At 43.7% G+C, this 21452-nt stretch overlaps 1 protein-coding gene across 1 annotated transcript in view; it reads right to left on the reverse strand.

Annotated features, from left to right (window-relative positions):
* Positions 1 to 21452, reverse strand: part of adgrv1 (adhesion G protein-coupled receptor V1) — an 87063-nt gene that overhangs the window by 18351 nt on the left and 47260 nt on the right. Inside the window, exons 82-89 of the mRNA XM_086111298.1 lie at positions 21145 to 21387; positions 19444 to 19851; positions 19141 to 19313; positions 18755 to 19001; positions 18508 to 18647; positions 17606 to 17766; positions 17074 to 17174; positions 2596 to 2712 (exon numbers count right to left, since the gene is read on the reverse strand). Coding sequence (XP_085967424.1) covers positions 2596 to 2712; positions 17074 to 17174; positions 17606 to 17766; positions 18508 to 18647; positions 18755 to 19001; positions 19141 to 19313; positions 19444 to 19851; positions 21145 to 21387 — 1590 coding nt within the window. The remainder of the gene's footprint in view (positions 1 to 2595; positions 2713 to 17073; positions 17175 to 17605; positions 17767 to 18507; positions 18648 to 18754; positions 19002 to 19140; positions 19314 to 19443; positions 19852 to 21144; positions 21388 to 21452) is intronic.

Raw genomic sequence — 21452 nt, forward strand, 5'->3', positions numbered from 1 at the left:
AGGAGGTTATGGGATGATGACCCCCTCCTCAGGCAACCTCTGCTCTGCCATAATCATCACCACATTGTGTAACAAGTATCGCAACGGACACAGAAACACATGTGCGGCCGGCAAAACCGCACGACGCTTGTGTAACAGCTCAAGTGTGCGTCACGGAGACAATAGGGAAATGTCAGAAGCCGGATCGGCCTTTGCCTTGGATGTGAGACGGCCCGGGCCGGCGAGTCACAATAAACGGATGATGTTGCCTTTGAGGTGAACTCACTGACTTGTGATAGTGAAGGTCAAAGTTGGAAGAAGAGCATAAAAAATAGATTGTTTTTCTCGTGGATATCTAGACAAGTATGTTTATTTCCTGGTGATTGTGTCTGAGAGAAATGTCAGAATGGGTCCAAGGAAAACCATATGTCCTGTTTTTAAGAAATACCGTCAAGCCTCTGACCAATTCAACCAAGATTTAAAGTTTCAAAGTTTGCATCAAGATATGTTTAGCAGTTCAATATAGTGGGGCCTTGAATTAAGAGGATAATTTGCTTCATAATCATGATCGTGATTCAAAAATGTGTATCTCAAACTATTTTTCCCCATTAAAATGAATGAAAATGCGATTAATCTGTTCTAACTCCTTAAGACACCAAGCAAAAATAAATAAAGAAATAAATAGCACTGGACAGTATTTTACTTCATTACAGATAAAAGGAAATAACACTCCTAAATAATGTAAAAGTTTGTGCATCATGATTTCCTGCATGAATTCAATAAGACGTGCATAGGTTTTGTTTGCCCGTCTAAGCTGTTCCGCAGTGTACGCTATGATTCAGTCGCAGACTCATACGGCCAAGTTATGTGATCTGGTTCAATCAACAACGTTGATTGTGAAAAACAGTGATTCCGAAAAGGACTTCAAAAGTCACCCACATTGTTCCATAATACGTCGAAAAGGCTTTGTCTATCTTTACAAGCACTTTGTAGAGCACCCCAATGTTTGCGCTAATACAGTCCTGGTTGGTCTGTAGGTTGCTCGTGTAGGTGCTTTGGTGGTCACCATAGCAATGACAGGACACCATTTTCTTTCTTACATCCAAGCCAGCGTACCATTAAGCTGTTATTTTAAGGTTAAATGACCACTTGTTGTTGCCTCAACTGTTAGGATGAATACCCGCTGGGTCACTGACTGGACAGGAGCATCTTGCTCCGTTGTCAGCGTATCAAGGCAAAACATTGCAATGTTTGTGTGACAAACCAGCAAAAGACAAAGTGCAAGCTAATATTTTCGATAGACTGAAAAAGAGGAGCACGGTTATATAACGATACGCAGCCTCCCTAAAAGCCGATGCATTGAGCCCCGCCTTACAGTCAAGCAAGAACAATCCGGTCTGGATCCAGATATTGCTTGCCTGCTGGCAGTGTGTTAGTGGATATTCCCCTGCCCATTAGATGAGCACGCCCACTCATCCACTGGCACAGATAAACACCCCCCCCCAACCTCCCTTCCCTACGCATGCCGCATGTATTGATTTCGCTGTGGTTTGCGATTAGTTTGCTGGCGCCTGTTAATATCAGGAGCTGGGCTCTGAGTGTCTGCCTGATAGGTGCGGTGCGACATCACTGGGATCAATGGAAAGACTTTGGGGAGGACAAAGAGGTTTGGTGACAGCCATCAATTCCAATCAGAGTGGCTGTGATACACTGTCGTATCTTCACTGTCAGCCTCCGTCCCTTCAAGAGCTGATGTCTTGACGTGTTAGTGAGTCAAACTGTCTTCACCGTAACATTGCTTTCAGTTCATCAGTTCATCGCTCAAAAATGTGACCGTTTCTCTGACAATGCCGCAGGTGGGTTTGGGTAAAAGAATATTTCTTTTAAATTCTATATAATACTATTTAACACATCCATCCATCTATTTTGTAATCCGTTTATCCCCACAAGGGTCGCGGACGTGCCTAGGAGATGTAGTTGCTCAGATATTCATATTTCAAATTATGTCATTATATGTTACGTGAAGGTATCAACTGACAAAAAAAAAAAAGCAACGATTAGTCACATGAAGTATAACAAACACCGTGATAGCTCTGGAGTAGTCTAATTAAAGAGATAATCTTCTAATACTGCACCAATAATAGAACAGGTGCCCGGGGAGATTAAAATAATTATGACACGATTTGCCAAAGGCCAGTGGGTGATGGAAACAAAGTGAGTGTACGTGACTTGTGCAAGAGGACAAATGGGGGACAATGAGAGGAAAAGAGAAAGTCAGGAGATGCTTCTTTTTTAATCATTACATACTTTGTGATGTTTTGATGTGGATCCTTTTCAAATAGGGGACTATTGTGCTATAAGGGACGATTAACGGGTGAGGAAGGAGGAAAGGATTTATATGGAGCACTTTGGGTCAACGTTACGTGATGCCTGTGCTTTGTCTGCAGATTACAATTCAACTGTGAAGGACTACTGGCAAAATCGACATCATGTTATTATTTATTTGGGGTTCCTTGTCCATAAATATGTCATTGTAGACGTCAACTGTCAAATGAATGAAGAGAAACAGAGGAATATGGTCAACTGTTGCGAGAGCGAACTGACACTTGCTCTTACCTGTATGAGCATCCAGAAGAACTGGCTGAGGTGGAAGTAGTGAGAGAAAAGCGCCAGCGCAGCACAGCTGTCCTCGGAAAACACTCGGCCACGGAAAGTGGACACCAGGAAGCAAATCTGTCAAAGCAAAGGATGAGAAAAAATAGCTTTTGGGCAACATTTTAAAAGGTGACAGATCTGATTTCCTGGAATGGAAAACACAGTACCAAGCAATACATAAGTAGCGGCTACTTGAAAAATATTTTTTACTTAATACATCTCATGGCACCAGCCTTGAGATGTCGTCGGCAACGGGGTTTCTCACCGTGGTCGCATTAAGATAGCAGACTTAAAGGCAAAGCCGTGTGGTTTCATTCTCTTTTTTTATGTTTAGTTTGACAGCATACTTCAGCTAGAAGTGGCTTTAAAGAGCTTGAAGCCTTTTTTGGAAGAATTGCTTACAATTTGCCAAAGAAATTGTACACATGGGACAGGAGTGTGGAAAAGCCAATGAGGGCAGCAGACAATACAATACGATGACACCGAAGCACACCTGAAGGCATCATTGACCTCGGATGAAAAGAAAGGCCGTTGACAACGTGGGGAGTAGGGCGCTTGTTATCTAACTGGCAGAATGTTGGGTCGGTGCCAAGGGAGTGCCACAAAAGAGATGACTGAATGATAACCTGTTGTTAGTTGCTACTCACATTAAATCCATCAGGCAGCGCAACGCTTCAGGTAACAATAAAGGAATGTACCTGAACGCATGTCGTGACTGAATGGTGTCGTAAATGCTACTGGATATAACAAGGATGTCCAAACGCTTTCCAATGAGGGCCACATACAGAAAAGTACAAACAAGATGCACATCACATCCGGCATTTGTATAACATGTTAAAACCAATCCAAGAAACTGGAGGTCATCATACGGTGAGTCTTGTAGCATAATTGCCAAGGCAATTTTTAACTTACTGTCACAATATATATATTTTTAAAAATATGTATATGCTTGCAAAATTTTTTTTTTATATATCTATTTTAACAATTTCTTTCTATCTGAGCAGATCCTCGGCCATCGAGGTCATGGTATTCTGGAAAATTTGACTTGTTTGTTGAATTTGCGTTCAAATATGACTTGGGCAGTTATGTTATTAGGCGAACGATAAATGGATGAAAGGTTATTTTTGTAATGCATGAAAGCTTGTAAATTTTAAAAATAAAATTTAATAAAACGTTTTTAAAAAAGATGAATGAAGAAAAACTGTGGCACACTTTCAACATTTGTTCGAATGTCTTTTTTTTTTTTTAATTGTGTCATATTTTGCATCTGTTTTTCCTAACCTTATTATGCGGGCCATGTTTTTTCATTTATTATCACAACATGAAACAGGCCAGAAAAAATAAAAACATGCAGCGGGCCAAAAAAAATCTGCGTTCTCTAACTTTGTGCTCTTTTTGAGAGAAACTCAGGGAAAGGGGTGAGGGGGAAGCACAGCAAATGACCATATTTGGATCTTCACCATCTTGAATTAGAGCCATCTTTTTACATAAAAAGGACTCCTGAGTCAGTCATTTACCCATCCAAGGCCTGCAGTGCGAGTGGGTGGGGATGGTACAGGAAAGAAATTCATGCCCTCAGTTCCTGGAATTGAGCCTGGGAGGAGAAGCTATTCAGGTAGTTTGGAGCATGCCCGCATAGCGGGACACGCTCATCGAACTTTGAAAAACAAAAACAGCAGGGAATGTACCTGGCAAGGAGAGCCTTTCACCTCATTCTAAATACAGTACTTCAGGCTAGCTGTATGTTAGCTGCACCCGTACGGGCTCGAGAAAGAGAGATTGGATTCATTCTTGGTCCATTGTGTCAGTGGAAGTTTCAACCCAGCTTCCGCAAACCTTCACAATTCACAAGTATGGTTCTTCATCCATTGAACCAAGTGCCCGCATTTCAACTTCCCCACTCTCGGGCAGTTTTGGAAAAACAATTTCAAAACCCGCTTGTTCTCCTTTGTGCTCCCTCGCCGAGCATTATTTATTCATTTCAAGTCAATACTATGGTATTCAGCGTTTTATTTTCCGGAGGTCAAAACAACAACACGATTGACTTTAATGAGTGTTTTGAAAGAAGGCCGCGGGAATCCGAGTCGAAGTCAGAAAACTCAACCTTGACATCGGTGTGCAGCATCGGGTGTGGTTGTGAAAGGAATGACTCTTGGCGTGCGCATCGAGTGGAGAAGAATAAACACGGCCAGGCAGACTCACATTCAAAGCCGTGAAAAAGCAACCCCGAGTGCCAACGAGCGCTTGTTGAAGTTACGACCGAGTGGTTTATGAAGGTACGCTTTCTGAGATGACATATATTCGCAAGACGGCTCAGAATGGTTTGAAACGTTGCCTGCACAGTTAATCAAGATTTTATGATCGGAACGGATGGTTCGAGGGTCGACTGCGCAAGATCCCGAGCACTGACAGTAAGGTCCCTTGAGTGCATCATCAGCAAAATGTGCGTTTGTGTCATTCTGTCACTTTGCGACATCTTACACTGCACTGCAATTCAGATGATTCAGCGAAACTAAGCTAAATACCAAATGAGTGCAACTAGTGGTATAGACAATGACACAACAGAGCCTTGTAAGGACTAAATAATGAAGCGCTTAGCAGACAGGGAATTTGTGGTGTGTGCGTGACCTAAAAACCGACTTTGCTTTGGTCATAAGGCCTGCTACGGAACACATAACCGAAAGGGAACTGGTGGTTAAGTAGCGCTCCATTCGCATACAACATTAACGCAACAACACGTTTGGGGCATGTTGCTCAAGAGAATCTCTCTTTTTTTCACAAAAGGGTGAGGCAAGTGGCCCTCATGAAAGACAAACCGGATGAATGTGAATGCTATGAGATTGACTGGCGACCAGTCCGTCGCGTCATCGGGGTTGCATGACTAATGATACTTTTGTAGTTAACTATAAAGTCATGAAAGTCGAGTTGAAGTCAATCAACCGATGACGTCACAGATATTTTTTTTTTCTCAGCACAGAAAAGTGGACTCCGAGCCTTTGACCCACAAACAGTTTTCACGTCATGACATTTTTAACCATAGGAACAAATAAAATAAATCATAAAAAAGACAACTCACCATGATGATAAACGTAGCTTTACTTTTTGCCGCAGGGCTCGTTTCTTGCTGCCATTCCCGCGGTCCGACTCATATGAATTAAGTGTTGATTGGAATAACCAAAGTTAGCGAGGCTAACCGCTATTGTGACCCACAATTATCTTATTTTTATACTCTCTGACCGATGCGGATGTATGAAAATGATTGACCGGATATTTCATTACCCTACAGAGCGTTCCAGGCCAAAGACGGGTAACTCGAAAGTCCACCGTAAAGCGGCCAGTTGGACGTCAAACATGCGCGATTAGCAATTAGTCGACTTGAAGCCTTAAACGTCGACGTGGGGTCGCAACGTCGACGCGCGGACTAATCGGACGCTACATTAAAAGAGCTTGCTGTCACTGGACTTATTTAAAGTCAGCAGCTCAAGGAACAAGTTTGGATTTTGACAGATGTAAGGAGGTCTTATTGTCCGAGGTTGGTTTTGGAAATCACAGTTACAGTATGCGGCCTTTGCTTAAATCCTTGAGAAAAAAACAGAAGACATCAGGTAATGTTGACCTCTCATGAGGTTATCAGGGTGGGAAGGTGTCAGGTGTGGACGGAGGGTTTATCGGGAGCCATCTATCGCCCTGTTGCTTTGTATTGTGCAAGGCAAAGGAGTCGACTTGTCTAGACCTTCAGGCTACAGACTAACTCATAGCAGGGAACAGGGAGGTACAATTCAGCGCAGCTCGTGTCATGTGACGGCCTGCCTAGAGCAGCTAGAACCGGTCGAACAGGAAAGAAGGATCCAAAAATAAAACCAGACAGAAGGATTGAAAAATTGAGGTTATACAATGGGGCGTTACTTCACCGAAGGTCTTCACGGCCTACCTGAAATCACAAAAACAACTTTGGATTAACCAAACACACTCTAACGAGAGCCGACAGAGCGGGACTGAAAGGGGGTGTGGCTCGGCAGTGCATTGAATGACTCCTGTTTGCAGTTTTGATGAATTGAATGACAGAAATTGCAAAAAATAAAAATAAAATAATAATAATATAAGCACTGAATGGGAGACTCAATTTACACTCTGGAGTATCGGCTTTAGGGAAGCGGACACTTCAGTCAGGGCGTGACTGAAGTGTACTTGACCACAAAACCGCAAGGCAAGCCACAGCACAGATGCAGCTTTAACTTATACATTCACCCATCCACTTGTCGCCGTTAGGACTGCGGATGAGTGGATGTCGTTGCATGTAATTACTTTGGCATGGCCCACACACTGCTCCGCTTACTACGTTGTGCATACTGAATCTTTTTTTTCCCAGACATGGTTCATGCACATTCAAGTTACGTGAGAAAACCAGTCGGTTTGATCAAGTGTATCCTATTTTCTTAATTACACTGAATATTTAGCATGTGAAACTGCTGTCCACCCTGTCATGGGATAATCGCCTCTTTCAGAAAACCCGATGGTGCAGCGTTTTGTCTCTCATCAAACAGGAGCTGAAACAGTGGCCAGGGGCGGAGTAACTATGAACAAGTAACAGTAATGATTTGTAATTCATATCAAGCTCATCATGTCCACTCTGTCATTGTGAAATATCAATCGACATGAAATTTGAAATATACCGTTATTATTAACAGCTCACAGGCAGCGTGCTAACAGAGACATGTTGCAAAGTGAAGATCCGCCGCGTGCTTATTAAAAGCACGCTATACACAAATGTCCACCCCGTCAGCAAACTCACATATTTGCTATTTTCTTGTATGGTGTCTGCGTGTGCTTCATTCATTATTTATTTTTTCCCAATGTGTTTACTTCACTGATATGCATCTCTTACAGCATAACACCGACTTAATATGATGAAAAGTCTGAAAGGCACCTTGCAGTGATATTGACTCAGGATTAATTTCTGAAAACGCTTACAATTATATTCACATCGGGGGCCGAGCAAAAGCAACACTCGGTTTCTGTGCCTGCGCGCCAATGATGCTTGCTGCTCTCATCCTCCCAGAGACTTTCACTGCTGATCAATGTCGCCCAGTGTGCTGACGCTATGGAAGCTGTGTAGCAGCGTGGCTATAAATAGCACTCGCCTGCATTACATCACTGACCAACGTAGGGAGGGGTTAGAGGGGGACCCGAGAGCTGTCTGCCTGCCAGACCATCCATCCACCCTGGAAAACACTTAACCTCCTCCACTCCCCTCCTCCAGCCATTCGAGCCATTCCTTATAGCCCCGAGTTCCTCTTCATCCTCACCAACAACCGCAATCCAGATACCCCCCCTCACCACCACCACCGCACACCCCTCCCCCCACCAGCGACCGGTCTGATCTAGCTGGTTCCAGCCGCAGCCTGCGCCCTGGCTGTTTGCCTTTGTTCAACAACGAAATACAGTGTACAGCAAAGCAAAAACACAAGTATGAGAATGATGATGTGTTTGGCTCTTGCAACGTGCGCCCGTTAGTCGAAACCGCTTGTTCCTGCGCACACATGGTTCATTTGAAACATTTGCACAAGAAACAACGAGTGAGTCAAGTCAGCTCTTCACTGAAATAACAATCAGCTATGCGAAAAGTTAGACCAAGAGCTCTCAGACCTTCCTCAAGCAGTAATCATGTCACTAGTACAATTTGTGCTGCTGTGCCATTTTTTTTCCCCAGCTCCTTGACCTGGACTGTACTGCGAGCATCACCAGTTTGCTCACAAGCTAGAGCTTGTCAGTCGCGGCGGACGTGCTCTTTATGCACACTGGACAGGCTTGTTGCACGTGGCAGGTCACAAGGTTGCTGACTGATAGCTGGGTTAGTAGGCCAGCATTCTATATGCATGCACGTGTGTGTGTAGAAGGACGGCGACGGGAGAAAGGGGTTAACAGGTGAGGTTTTTAAAAAAATCGAAAAAAGGTGACCCCAGCAGGAGTTGCGTGCACAATCGTAATGAATAGAATAACTCAAACCTCCATCGCAGCAAGGGCCTGATCGCTTGTACTGCTTTGCATATTTCAAACCTCGCCGCATAGTCACAACAAGATAAGCCGTTTGGTTTTTTTTTTTTGTTGCAATTCCAGTTCACTGAGGCCACACTATAGAAGTAAAGTTCACGGGTGTTTGGGGTAGAACCTCGGGCCGAGGTTTACTTGCTGAGCCAGCTGTTGGCAAATAAACACTCTCTCCCCTTTGGTGTGTTTCCCATTCAAACAACCACAACATGGCATCCACTGTCGACTGAGCTGAAAGACACACAGCGACATTAAAAAAATAAAACAAAAAATATGATGGGGGTGCATTCTGGGAAGGAGATTGCAAGAATAAAGGCTAACTTTAGCTTATATTAGATTTGGACCTCTGGAGCCGAGACTGTCAGCAGTATGAGGCGGCTATAGCACTTGCAAAGTAAGGTTTCGGCATCATGTGGAGTCAAATAGCCTATCCCATGAAGCTGGACCTTCACCAATTTGGTTAAAAGAAATTGTGGAAGTGTGCAGCATGGGCCAAGGAATTACTTTCTGAATTTTTGTGCGTCCCCAGATGGGGGGTTTTTTCGCTTCAACTTAACCTGCCGCAATCGGTCCACATGCACGAGCTTGAGAATGAACTATTTTCTCATGACAAAACCAAATAGAAAAGCCAGAGTACCACTCGGCCACATGAAGCACATTAAGCCGCATTCCAACAAGCCTCCTCTCTACTTACAGTCACACGTCAATCGAAGAGCGTGTGCTGTTGGAAAACTGCATCTGCTTTTCATTCAAGAAGGCCTACTTTCAAGGAAATGCTCTTTTTTTGTGTGTGTCTGGAGACCAGACAGAGAAGCCTTTGGGATGGAAGACACGCGACGGGCACATACGCACACAATGCAAACAGTGGGACTGTCCTCTCATAGTCAACAAACTGTACTTACAATGCACTTAAGGGACTTTAATGTGGGCGCACGCCACAACTCGCAAAATCGCATTTCTCCGGTCATAGCGTGACAATCTCAAATGCTTTCTTGTGGTTTCAGAGACAAAGAGCAAATGGTCTTTTTTTTTTTTTTTGGTCTGCTGCCATGCAGCTATTGTTGGCTGCGAAACAGCTCATAAAACAAAAAGGACGGACTTCTTACAACATAGCGACATCGACAGATGGGAATTAAAACCAACAGCAATTTAAAAAGAAAAAAAACAAAAACAAATTTTTCCATCTGTGTCTGTGTGCGTGTGCGCGTCTCGTGCCCCCACCTTCTCCTGATTCTGCCTTCCTCACCTGCAACCCATTATCTCAAAGACCATGTGTCTCATTTTGATTCGTCATCAGTTTGTCGTACGTTCTCGTCATGTTCCAGAGTTCCCTTTTTCAAGCCACAAACTGACTCATACAAGCTTGGACCTTGTTTGACCATCGACCTCTTCTCTTCGCCGACCTCACACATGTACCGAACATAGCCTGTTTATTAAACAGTGTGTATTTATTTCAGAACTTTCTTTTACTTCACATGTTACATTTGAGTTCTATTTCTTGTACTGTTTGTAACAGCACAAAGTACACTGAAAATCCAAATGGCGTTTTTGAATTGACTCGCTTTGATTTCATCAAGTGGTTGCACAAAATAAAATCATCTGGATCCAGATGATTTCTTTTTTTTTTTTGTGCAACCACTTGACGAACTGAGTAAATTCAACAAAACCTTATTTCAGGAAATTGCACAACTTTTTATTCTTCTTCTTAAAAAAGGGGCATTTTCTTGTCCACTTCAGGTTATTCCAAAAAGATGAGATTTAGGTCTAGATTTCTTCCAGCTTTGTCATTCTCTTATTGGTTTGATGTGACTAAAGGCCCACTTTTAACTGAAGATAAATAGCCTAAAAGCAGGCTGATTTTCAAGACAATTAGTTCAAGATCCGAAACCCACAGTGATCTTCGAAAGAAGCTTTGTACATCCAACATTGCCAAAGAGCAACCGCATTGTTGATTGACAGCGGTCCTCATGGAGATTGATTTGCCAACAGTTTGAAAAATGGGTTTCGTTCAGGTTACTGTATTCCTGCAGGGTAAGGAATTCATTGTGTAATGTCTTCCAGAGGATCTGAATTCCATTCTACTTGCATTCCTGTGCACATTCTGGTTGTGAGTTAATGTGGCTTTGATTTCGGTTCGCAGCATGAACGTGTCTTGAAAATTATTTCATTCCAGTGATTATAGGCAGACCGATTAAAAAGAGAAAACAAGGAAACAGCGCACAGGCCTCTTGGTGTTGACCAGTCAGAAGAAGCACACTTTTAGGAAATACAGTACCGGAGAGCAGCGAAAACTTCTTTCATTCTCGGCTTGAACCCGACCCGATTTGTGGAGCTTGACTGCCCCCTGCAGGTTGATGTAAGCACTGCAGAGGCTTAAGGTCGACTGATCTTTTTATGGCTTGGTGGGGAAATGAGGGTATTAACGCTCAGTGCCATCTGTTCTTTCTTTTTGTTTGCGCATGCCAGTATTTGCGTGCGTCTTGTTCCTTTTTATGTTTCGTGGGGAACAGCAGCGCCAAGTTTGGTATTTTCATGTTTAGAAACACTTGGTAGATTGTGTGGCTTGTGCGCAACGTGCGGAGTATTTCTCAGTTGCAGTTTGGAATTCGCAGCGGGTTTCTGATTGAAACGAATAACCTTGATTTGAGAATACGAAAGAGCTTATTACAGGCGTGACAATGGCAGATGAAACCACCAGCTGTATCCTTCCTCCGTTGAAGACATCCTGATTCTCGAAGGAAGTGAGGCGACTCATTTCAGGCAATTAAGACGGCTGGATCCATTATTGTCTCTATCTCGTGTTCTGCCATGTGTTCGGGCAATCTTGTGCAACCGCGGCGTGTGTCCATCCGAAGCACCAATGAACGCCCTGGTTTTCAGGGTAAACAAATGTCCTCCAAACTGTCAAAGTTCACTTGGCATGCAGAGGGCAGTCAAGACAAGCAGTCAAACTCCAAAAATAGAACACTACTATAGAGTTCTGTAAAGCCCCCCAGTTTTGTTTATCATCCACGGTGTCAGCAGTTCCGCTCGTTCCTTGACAAATCGGAATCGGGTAAAAGGTTCATCCCACTGCATGAAGTACTGCACGTATACAAAAAAAATGCGAACACCATCACAATTGTCGTGAATGTATTAGCATTTTACTACAATGAATAATATCTTTTGTTTTTGCCCTCGTTCCACTTTTCTATGATGCATTCTACTGATAACGGGTCAACTGTGCAAACAGTCGTCACCGAATTATACCCTGTGTGACACAGTAAGCGGCGCAAAGAGGTTTTAATAACTCATAGCGTTTCAAACCCCCGCTGCGCATTCTCAATGTGCTAAGTTATATCGGAGCTACCAGGCAAGGTAGGGGCCAACAGGAGAACCAGGCCGAAGGTGAGAGGTCGCCGTGGCCTCTCCTGTGTCTGTTTATATTGTGCTTTTTCTGGAAATAGAGGAAAGTTCATGGAAGTAATTTTGAGGTCACCAGCTGTTTGGTCAACTAGACATTTGCTAAAACTGAGTCCACAAAGGGCAGGGAGTCGCTCGCGAGCACAGACAATGACACGGATCCCATTTGCATGACACTTATACAGCATATAACAACATATGTTTCATTTCAGAGGCAGAACAGGGACCGTGTCCAACTGTTGTTCATTTCAATTACACTTATAATATTGATTGTGGTTAGTTCAAATTTTGCCTCTTTTTGAATGGCAGATGTAATGAACGTTGATGGTCTGATTTAGCGATTAACAATTCCAGTCGAGAAGCTTTCACACTGGAACTATGGTTTGATAATTCTGTAGAGTTCCAATATTATCCAGATAGGGGTGGATCCCACGAACGTAGACAAGGATAAGATTATGGGACATAAACGGTTTATTAACAAATGCAAGACCGACAAAAGTACAAATAATGACGCTGGTCAACACACAGGGATAAAACAAGAGAAACAAAAAGCAGGCCAAAAAAAGGCAAGAAAAATACAAAGGGAAATTGCTCGTCTCAAAAGGACAAAAGAATGAAATCACGGCAAAGAGCAACCGAGAATAACTGAGGCAAACAAAATGACTACTTACAATAAAAACGGAAAGCAATCAACGAGGAAAGAGAACGACAGAGCAAAATGGGTAAAGGTGTGTCACTGGAAAGACGGGAACACCTCTGCCACCTCCTGGAGACTAACAGAAACTGAATCATGATACTTTTAGCTGATAGTATTTGTAGCCTAGCATGTTCGATGGCTAAAGGAGATCACGAGAGGACCGCATTTTTCAGTCGAGCACATGATATCAACTTTGTACAACAAACTTGACAGACTTGGCAGTCCAGTGAAACCTCCAAAGAGGAAAACAATCCTTCAATGACGTTGGTTGACTTTTAACAGTTGCTCTAATTTCAAGACAAACTTTCACACCTGACATCTTATGTAACTTCATTTTTTTTTAATTCGGCGGCCTGTTCTTCCAAAACATTTTGTTTGAACTCCAAATTGCACCACTTTTTGGATGTTCCACTTTTGTGGTTACATCATGGTTTGGGTTTTCCAAGTAAGGTCACATTTAAACAAAGTCGTGCTTGTTTACAAGGAGTTCCGCAGGGATCCTTGATGAGCTCTCTGGTAAGGATAATAAAACATAAAGTGAGGCACTGGACTGTCTAATTAGATTAGGGAAGATCATCGTTGGTCAAACCGATGAGTCACACAGGATGTGCCCCGTCATTTCCAGGGGGATAAAGAGTTTGAGAGAATCAGAGAGAGAGAGAGAGATGGCAATTTTGCTGCCTGATAATATTCAAAGCTAATCCCAGCACAAAGATAATGGCACAAGGAGGACATTAGCCAAGATTTACTGCCAAAAAAGGCAGAAAATGACAAGAAACTTAACACTGTCGGTATCGAAACATGCCTCATGATCTTTATCAGGCCTGTTGATGTCTCATGATGAGAAAACGGCAACATGAAAGGCAAGACTCCTATTGGTCCCCGGCCGAAAACAAGTCCTGACCGCGGTTCTCTGTCCCAGTTGTTTCCATTCCTCATAGCCAATTACACAACAAACATGAGTTTCTCACTCTCTCACAGGCACACAATAAAAACTCAGTTCCCCCCCAAACGCTTGAGGTCTAAAGAACAAAAATAGGATGGGGCTCTGACGTCAAATACACAAATCTCATTGTTTTTCGATTTGCTGATTGATTGGTCATGATGGGAACAGGTAAACTTCCTCAGGCAAAAAAATGGTGTTGATCTTTCTTCCCGACATTTTCCCCCGCCGAGAGAATCCTCCGACTGTACTTGTAAACCTTGACTCGACCCTCTTTCACGCAGACACTTTTGGAAATCCCAGCAGTAACCACAAGCGCATGTTCGCGCTGTTGAAATACGGGAAGGGAGGCGGGCGACTTTGTCGCGTTTGAGTTTACGGGCTGAGAAGCAAAGCTCTGAATGCCGGAGCTAACAGGAAATCCTTTCACCAGAACAAGAGTTACCTAAACACTCACTCAGATAAAGGACAACAGTGGGCACTTTACTGAGTCAGAACGGCTGTGTGAGATGGGCTGGGAGCAGGGGGGCAGTGTTATCACAAACCATTTAACATTAAATTGTGTTTTGATTGGCTTTAACTTTTATTCAGCAATAACTTGTAACCCTGTTCGGTAAATGCTGGGGGGGGGGGGGGTTATTTACTGAAAGCGAACATCCAAAAGAACACCAACTGAAAATCATGGCCAAGTCGCAAAGCCGGTGAAAGTTTGGAGTGTGAAATTTGGACAAGCACATTATGAAGTTATTTTTCTTAACACATGAAAACACATTACACAATTTTCAGTCGTTTTTGGGGTGGCTATTTATCTATCTATGAGCATGTGTGAATATGTAATGAATGAATGAATGTATTGGGAATTTACAGTACTTTAATAACTGCAAATTATTGTAAGTAAAAAAAGTAAAAGCTCTCTCATGCTCTCTCACACTCCAAATACACACACGCGCACACACACACACACACACACAATAACACCTCACACATGGCGTTGGGTAAATTTCCATTCCACTCAGGCAATTTTCAGTTGTCTTGCTGAGCGCAGGCACAAAGTGCTCGACCAAATTGGAGAAGCCTTCACTTCATCGCACTAATAATATCTCTGATGTGAAGGCCGGCAGGGGACAAATCACGATTCCCATTTTTCGGTGTCATTGTTTCGACAGAAAAACAGATCTGTTTTAGCCTGTTTGGCCTTTATGACAATGCAATCCGAATTTGTAATCAAGCATCAACGATGTGGGGAAATGATTAGTCACTTCATTTATTCATGCCATTTCTTAAATATTATTTTAAAGTGATGGAGGTATCATTTGAAATATTTAGAACACATTTTTCTATTGTATAATCAGAATGAGCAGAATATCATTAGCTTAGCATTAGCGTCAGAATTGTTGTTGCCTAATTCGGCATAGTTTCCAATGTTCTATTGTTTTTTTTGAGCTCCTGAGTAGGAACACAGCTGAACTGGAGCCCATCTCAGCTGACTCTGAGCGAGGGACAGTTTTAAAAACAAATCATTCCCATTTGGACAATTTACTGTCTAGTCTTCAGTGAACCTAACATTCATTCATTCATTCATCTTCCGAACCGCTTGATCCTCACTAGGGTCGCGGGGGGTGCTGGAGCCTATCCCAGCTGTCTCCGGGCAGTAGGCGGGGGACACCCTGAATCGGTTGCCAGCCAATCGCAGGGCACACAGAGACGAACAACCATCCACGCTCACACTCAAACCTAGGGACAATTTAGAGTGTTAAATCAGCCTGCCACGCATGTTTTTGGAATGTGGGAGGAAACCGGAGCACTCGGAGAAAACCCACGCAGGCCCGGGGAGAACATGCAAACTCCACACAGGGAGGCCGGAGCTGGAATCGAACCCGGTACCTCTGCACTGTGAAGCCGACGTGCTAACCACTGCATACCGGGCCGCCGTGAACCTAACATTCTTTTGATATGTGGGAGGAGGCCGCGGTACAGAGCATCTTTAGACCAACAACTAGTTGCGTCTAAATCAATAGCGCCTCTGCTGGTTGTCCAAAGACAATACAAGTAGTGGCTATGATCGTGCCAGGCCTGGACAATTCTCTCTCTAGACAAAATTGGGGTGAAAGGAAAGCAGTCGGACATATACTAGCAGGCAGTAAACAATGGCATTACCGCAACTCCAATTTTTTTTTCCCATTTCCTTCACCCGCTCCATCTTCTCAAGGTCTCACTGTGCCATAGTTTTGGCCTTTCCTGACCACCGTGGGTCATACTTAACGAGACATAAACCCAAACAGCAACTTCAATTTTCTCCCAACAGCCAGAGGCATCAGCCCCCGCCACTGCAGATGAACAGCCCACTCCATTAGTAGGGATTGGCTCTCGTCCCAATGGTGCAAATCGATGGCGAGACACCGCAGAGACACCTCATCGTGCTAATGACATTTGATAGAGTCAGAGATGCGAGATTCTTGGACTTTTTAACATCATAAATAGGGTGTTCATAAATACGTACACTCTCTGTAGTCCAACAATGCGACCAAACTATGTTTGACATTGTTGGGAGATGCAGAATGAGTGACGACAATGACACGAATTTGGCACACTCTGCACTGAGCCCATCAATGATTCCCAGTGGCAGACAACCATTCTTCCAAGTAAATGCTGTTTAGTTAGGCCTTTGGATCCAGAGTCTGCAATTCAATTGGCATGAGACCAGAACACAAAAGAAAAACACTTTTTTTTTTTTTTTTTTTTAACAATAGCACCATGTCTTGACTTCAAGTCGGAGGCCTAAACATACATTGACATGGAAACAGTACAGGACGGAATTTTCCATTTCGAACTCTTTCCGGGCCATAAACGGGTTGAGCCCAAGGTGCGTAGCCCCCAACGACTCAAGGCTGATGTTTGTCAACCAAAGAGAGGGGCTACCTGTGGAAATTTCCCAGTCCCGCACTTGTCACATGCACATACACACATTACGCAGAGCATAGAGACAAAACAGAGACCGCATATCTTGCTCACTGCTCATGTGACAGCTTGCGTTTTTAATGGGCATGTGTGCGGGGGGGACATGGTTTCGTCGTCAGGACACTGGAGCCCACAAACAACGCAAACGGGTGACATCTGATTGTCTTTTCTTTTGTATATCCATGAATATTTACAAAGATCAAAATAAACAATGAGTGGTGGCTGAGCAGATGGATGGCGTGCATGCATTGTCTGTGTACAAGGAGAATGTGAACGTTGCTTAAAATGACCTCCCCAAAACACGGCGCATTTTTTGAGTGCGGTCTTTGCAGTATAGGAGTGTAGTGCCATGCTGCACAGGAAGTTGAAAACACAACAAAATTTGCGTTACCTGTGTTCCGAGGCAGCTCACCATCATGTGAACGAGCAATTTGGCAGCAAACAGGGGGAAACGGGAGCACAGCACGTGTGCCATGATCGCCAACGCAAAGGCTAAAATGGAAAACAGAAAACGTGGAGCTGTTGTTAAGACATGAAAAAAGTGCACAGGAACATATTTTGTGGACTGGAGAGAGTTGTTGTTTGCAAAAATGACAATAGTGCATATAACTAGAACTCTGTGGCCAAAACAACAACAAAAAAAACCCCAACAACAACAATAAAAAAAACATTCAAATTTGTTTTTCAGTCATCAGATTGCATTCTGGTTAAGAGAGGACAGAACAGACGGTGGTCTTATTCAGCGTCTTGGTGTGCGGACAGTTCCACTGATGCCAAAATGACTCAAATGGTAAAAATAAATCCCTGTATCTATCTGAAATTCAGATTAAAAAAAAAAAAAAACTCTTTTTAACAACCATGACCATCTAATGAGATATTCTTCTTAATTCATCACGAGTCATTGCTGTGGTGATGAGGTGTACCTGATATGCAGATGAACCCGGAGGCATAGAAGGCCTGGTTATATGATGCAAGGGGAGCAAACTCCGCATAGGCTGTGTAGATCGACAAATGGGAGCAGGCACACTCCACGTAGCTCCCGCTCTCTTTCACAACCCTGCAGTGCTGACCATCCGATGACCAGCTAGACCATCAAGAAGACAGACATGAAATCAACAACATAACGAAACTAGGTCAGAGATATTTGAGCATTGCAATCCAGTTGATTTAAGATAGCGGCAGGTATAAGGTCAGTTGTTCCGCTGAGGGTTTTGTGTCCTTTCCCCGTCCATGACTCTCTCAATCCAATCGCTCAGCAGTGTGATTATTGCACTAACATTGTACAGGGAGCGGTTCCAGCAAAGCCGAACCTGCCAAACCTCTAAGCCCCAATGTAGACCTCCAGAATGTCCTCATTAAGCTGAAGGTGAGTGGGAGGATTCAGAGTTGCAGACAAATGCAGAATGTCCTCAGGCACTGTGGACGACACCCTTAAGAAGTTGACCTTGGCCAAATATGTGCGGATGACAGATAAAGGGAAGCACACGGCAGCGGCTTTACAGATTATTTGGATTAGGGACGGGCCTGTTATTTATTTTCCTTGCTCAGTTTTTGGGAATATGAAGAGTCACTTTATAGATTACTTCTTGCAGGAGCCCAATTGCCATACTGGAGGAGTTGTCGACTCGCATGCAGTGCAACTTCTCGTAGCTGAAGCCATATTATTCTTTTATAGACCATAATTTCAATTTTGAGTCCCTCTGCTGGTTGCAGTCAAGTTAACGTGCTGTGGAGCAACAAAAGTCTTCATACATCCGTGCGGAGCCGAGAGTATGAAGGCGTTGTGGTTGCCAAGGGGTCGACTATCCATTCTGTGGTGTGCTACCTTGCAGTGTTCTGGTTCCAGAGAAAGCACATCGATCGCCCTGGTTGAAGTGGCTGACCAGAAGTGTGGATACGATATATCACCTCGATACCATCTCTGAGGGGTCTTGACTTACTGTCCTGTAGGCTGACGGAGAAAACCTACACATGAACAGAAGATGCATTGCCAAATTGGTTAAACTATATTTTGACAGGGTAATACTGCCACCTGCTGGTTAAAATCCAAGAGAGCGATTTTAAATCCCAACCTTTCCATTGAGGGCATTTGTTGTATCATTGGTGACAAACCAAAGGTCGTTTCGAAACTCTGTCAGCTGAATACGGCTGAGGTTGCCGCAGTCAGGGGTGGAGACGGCCGGCACTCCCAGCAAAGTATCAGGAAGCTGGAAGAAATCTCCATTTCGACCCCGGAATTTGTGTCCATTGATTTGTGTGGGATACCACTGGAAGGCAGAGATGGACATGTGTGCACATGTGTCCAAGATGGTGCCCCCGCTGGAGAAAAAAACGCAAAGAGATGCATTATTTGCAAAAGAAGACACATTTTAAGGCTGGTTCTAGGCTGGCTCAAGTTTGGTGATGAATTACGGATGTTAGGGAAGCAGAAACGTCCAGTGTTCAAAAGTATACTCACATGTCACAGCGGCTGCGTGGGGTGATGGAGAATGCGAATCGTTCAGCCACTTCCGCAAGGTGGCTGAGGCCCCGTGTGTCGGTTCGACTGGGGTTGGCCAAGGCACACAGTAGGTCATAGGTCAAGTTGTGGGTGCTTGAACCAATTGATGCTCTGTCGAACACCGCCAGCAGCTAGTTCAGGAAAAGCAGAACAGCATCAAAAATTTGTTGAACAGGTCTTGATTTTTGGGGGTCCAATTATGTGACCTCATGATTTCTGCCAAAGTGCACTGGTTCGGAACCAGTAGTCTACCGTGCGCACCTTCTCCAGAGCTTCAAGCACAGCAGTCAGCTCCTCTCGGGACAGCACGGAGGCGGTGCGATCGATGAGCCCTCGCAGCACCTGGTTGAGTGTTGCTGGGTCGAGCGGTCGATGCAACTTCCCAACGAAGGCCCACATGGCCGCACTGGCAACATTTGACACAAGGGTCACGTTTGCCAGGCCGAAGTCAGGGTGCACTCTGGCGCCCCCTGTAGCATTGAACAGCTCCACTTGGAAGCGCTTCGGCCGGGGGAAAGACGACGGCAGGTCAGGGGTTAGATAAATGTCTACGGATGTGTTTTGGTGACCCGTGTCAAAGGTCAGCTCGCCCTCCTGCTGATGGAAATCTAAACCTTCTTTAGCGGGATGGATCAGAAATGGTCCGAGCACCTCCTCCCTTGAAAGCTCCTGTAGGGGAGAGAGATCAGTGAGTTGGTGTTAAAATTAAAGAGATTTATGTCATCCACCCATTTTTTTATTCATATTTATCTGAATTTCTTTCTATCGTCTTGGAAAAAGGGAGTCATTAGTCGTAGCGAGTCATTGTGTTATTTTGTGCCGTATTCATTAACGGTGCTTGACATTCTTGACTACACCCTCTTTGAAAAGTACCGGTAAACTTTTTAGCCATTTCCCAAAAACACAACAAGCATTTTCAGAATTATGATGACTGACGGTTTGTGTGGTTTAACAATTTGTAGATAGTCACAAATCTCAATGGCCACTTTGCAGGACAATATTTAAGATTAAGATATCCTTTATTTGTCCCACACTGGGGAAATTTACAGCAAGATTGTGGGTAGAAAGAAGAAGAAAAAAAGCATATTATAAAATATATTTCCACACAAAATATTCATTCTGAAAAAACAATTAAAGATTATCCGACTAATATGGTGCCATTTATTCATTAATGTTATTCACTGCATGTCTTATGTACGATTCCACTATTGTATTGTCATATTGGCGTATTTAGCATTTTTAGTTTGCAGAATAACATGGGACTATAATGGGAATATGTAACAGCAACGCCTTCATTTCGCTCAACATCGGCAAAATAAAGTCAGCTCCCCAGTACCGTCAGTACTTGCTTTGAAATACAGGTCACAACAACAACAACATGCACACGAGTCTTCCCGTTTGATCCCGCGCATGCATTTGGTTCAGTTGAAAACATAAAGTAGACAAAATGAGGTTGATTGAGCAACGCTTTTGTCTCAAACCAAAGCTCTTATCAGCCACTGATAAAAGTTGAGAGGATGAAAGCAGCACGGCACCACCGTGTGTGTTCTGTGTGAGGTTTTGATTTTGGTGAGTGCACTTTTCTGCCTTTAATCTCCAATATGACAAAGTGAAAGTGCTGGACGACAAAGTCTCTGCGTTGGTCGAGTGTATTCAAGTCAAAAGGGAATTTGAGGGATGTTGTGAAAAGGAAAAATGAGGGAATACATGCTCTTGAATCAATCAAAAAAAAAACATATGCAGATGGCTGAAAGAAAGACTTAAATGTTAAGATAGTGGGATCACGTGTGAGACGAAAGTGGGTCAGAAACAAACACGTTATGGTGCAACTCTCATACTGGCCTACATTAATTAAATGTGGAATTTACCACTCGTTTCAACTGCTTTTGCAAGATAGTTTACTGTTTCCTGTGCGCTTTCTATTTCGCTGACGAGAATAAAATACATATAACTGTATCATACCAGTGTTCGATACCGTACAGACATGCTTGAAGCCGTGCTTGCTCTTCTGTACAGCTGAAGACTGAGCTTCGAGGTTGTCGGAGTGGCAGTGGGAAACCTGTGGCTAACGCCGAAGTACACGACACCTCGCGGATCGTCACTCTCTGCCAAAGTGACGTTGGCAAACCGGCTGGTCTCGTTAATGGTGGCGCCTGAGCCCACCTGAAAAACTTCCACGAAGAACCAAGTGTTGTACTCCGGTTCCTATGGCAACAAATGGATTGTAGTTTTGTTTTTGTTGACTTGACTAAAATGTAAAGCAATCTAGG

This window comes from Hippocampus guttulatus, chromosome 5 (genome assembly GCF_054856545.1).
Source record: "Hippocampus guttulatus isolate MCC_2025c chromosome 5, RoL_Hgut_1.0, whole genome shotgun sequence".
NCBI classification, from domain to species: Eukaryota; Metazoa; Chordata; class Actinopteri; order Syngnathiformes; family Syngnathidae; genus Hippocampus; species Hippocampus guttulatus.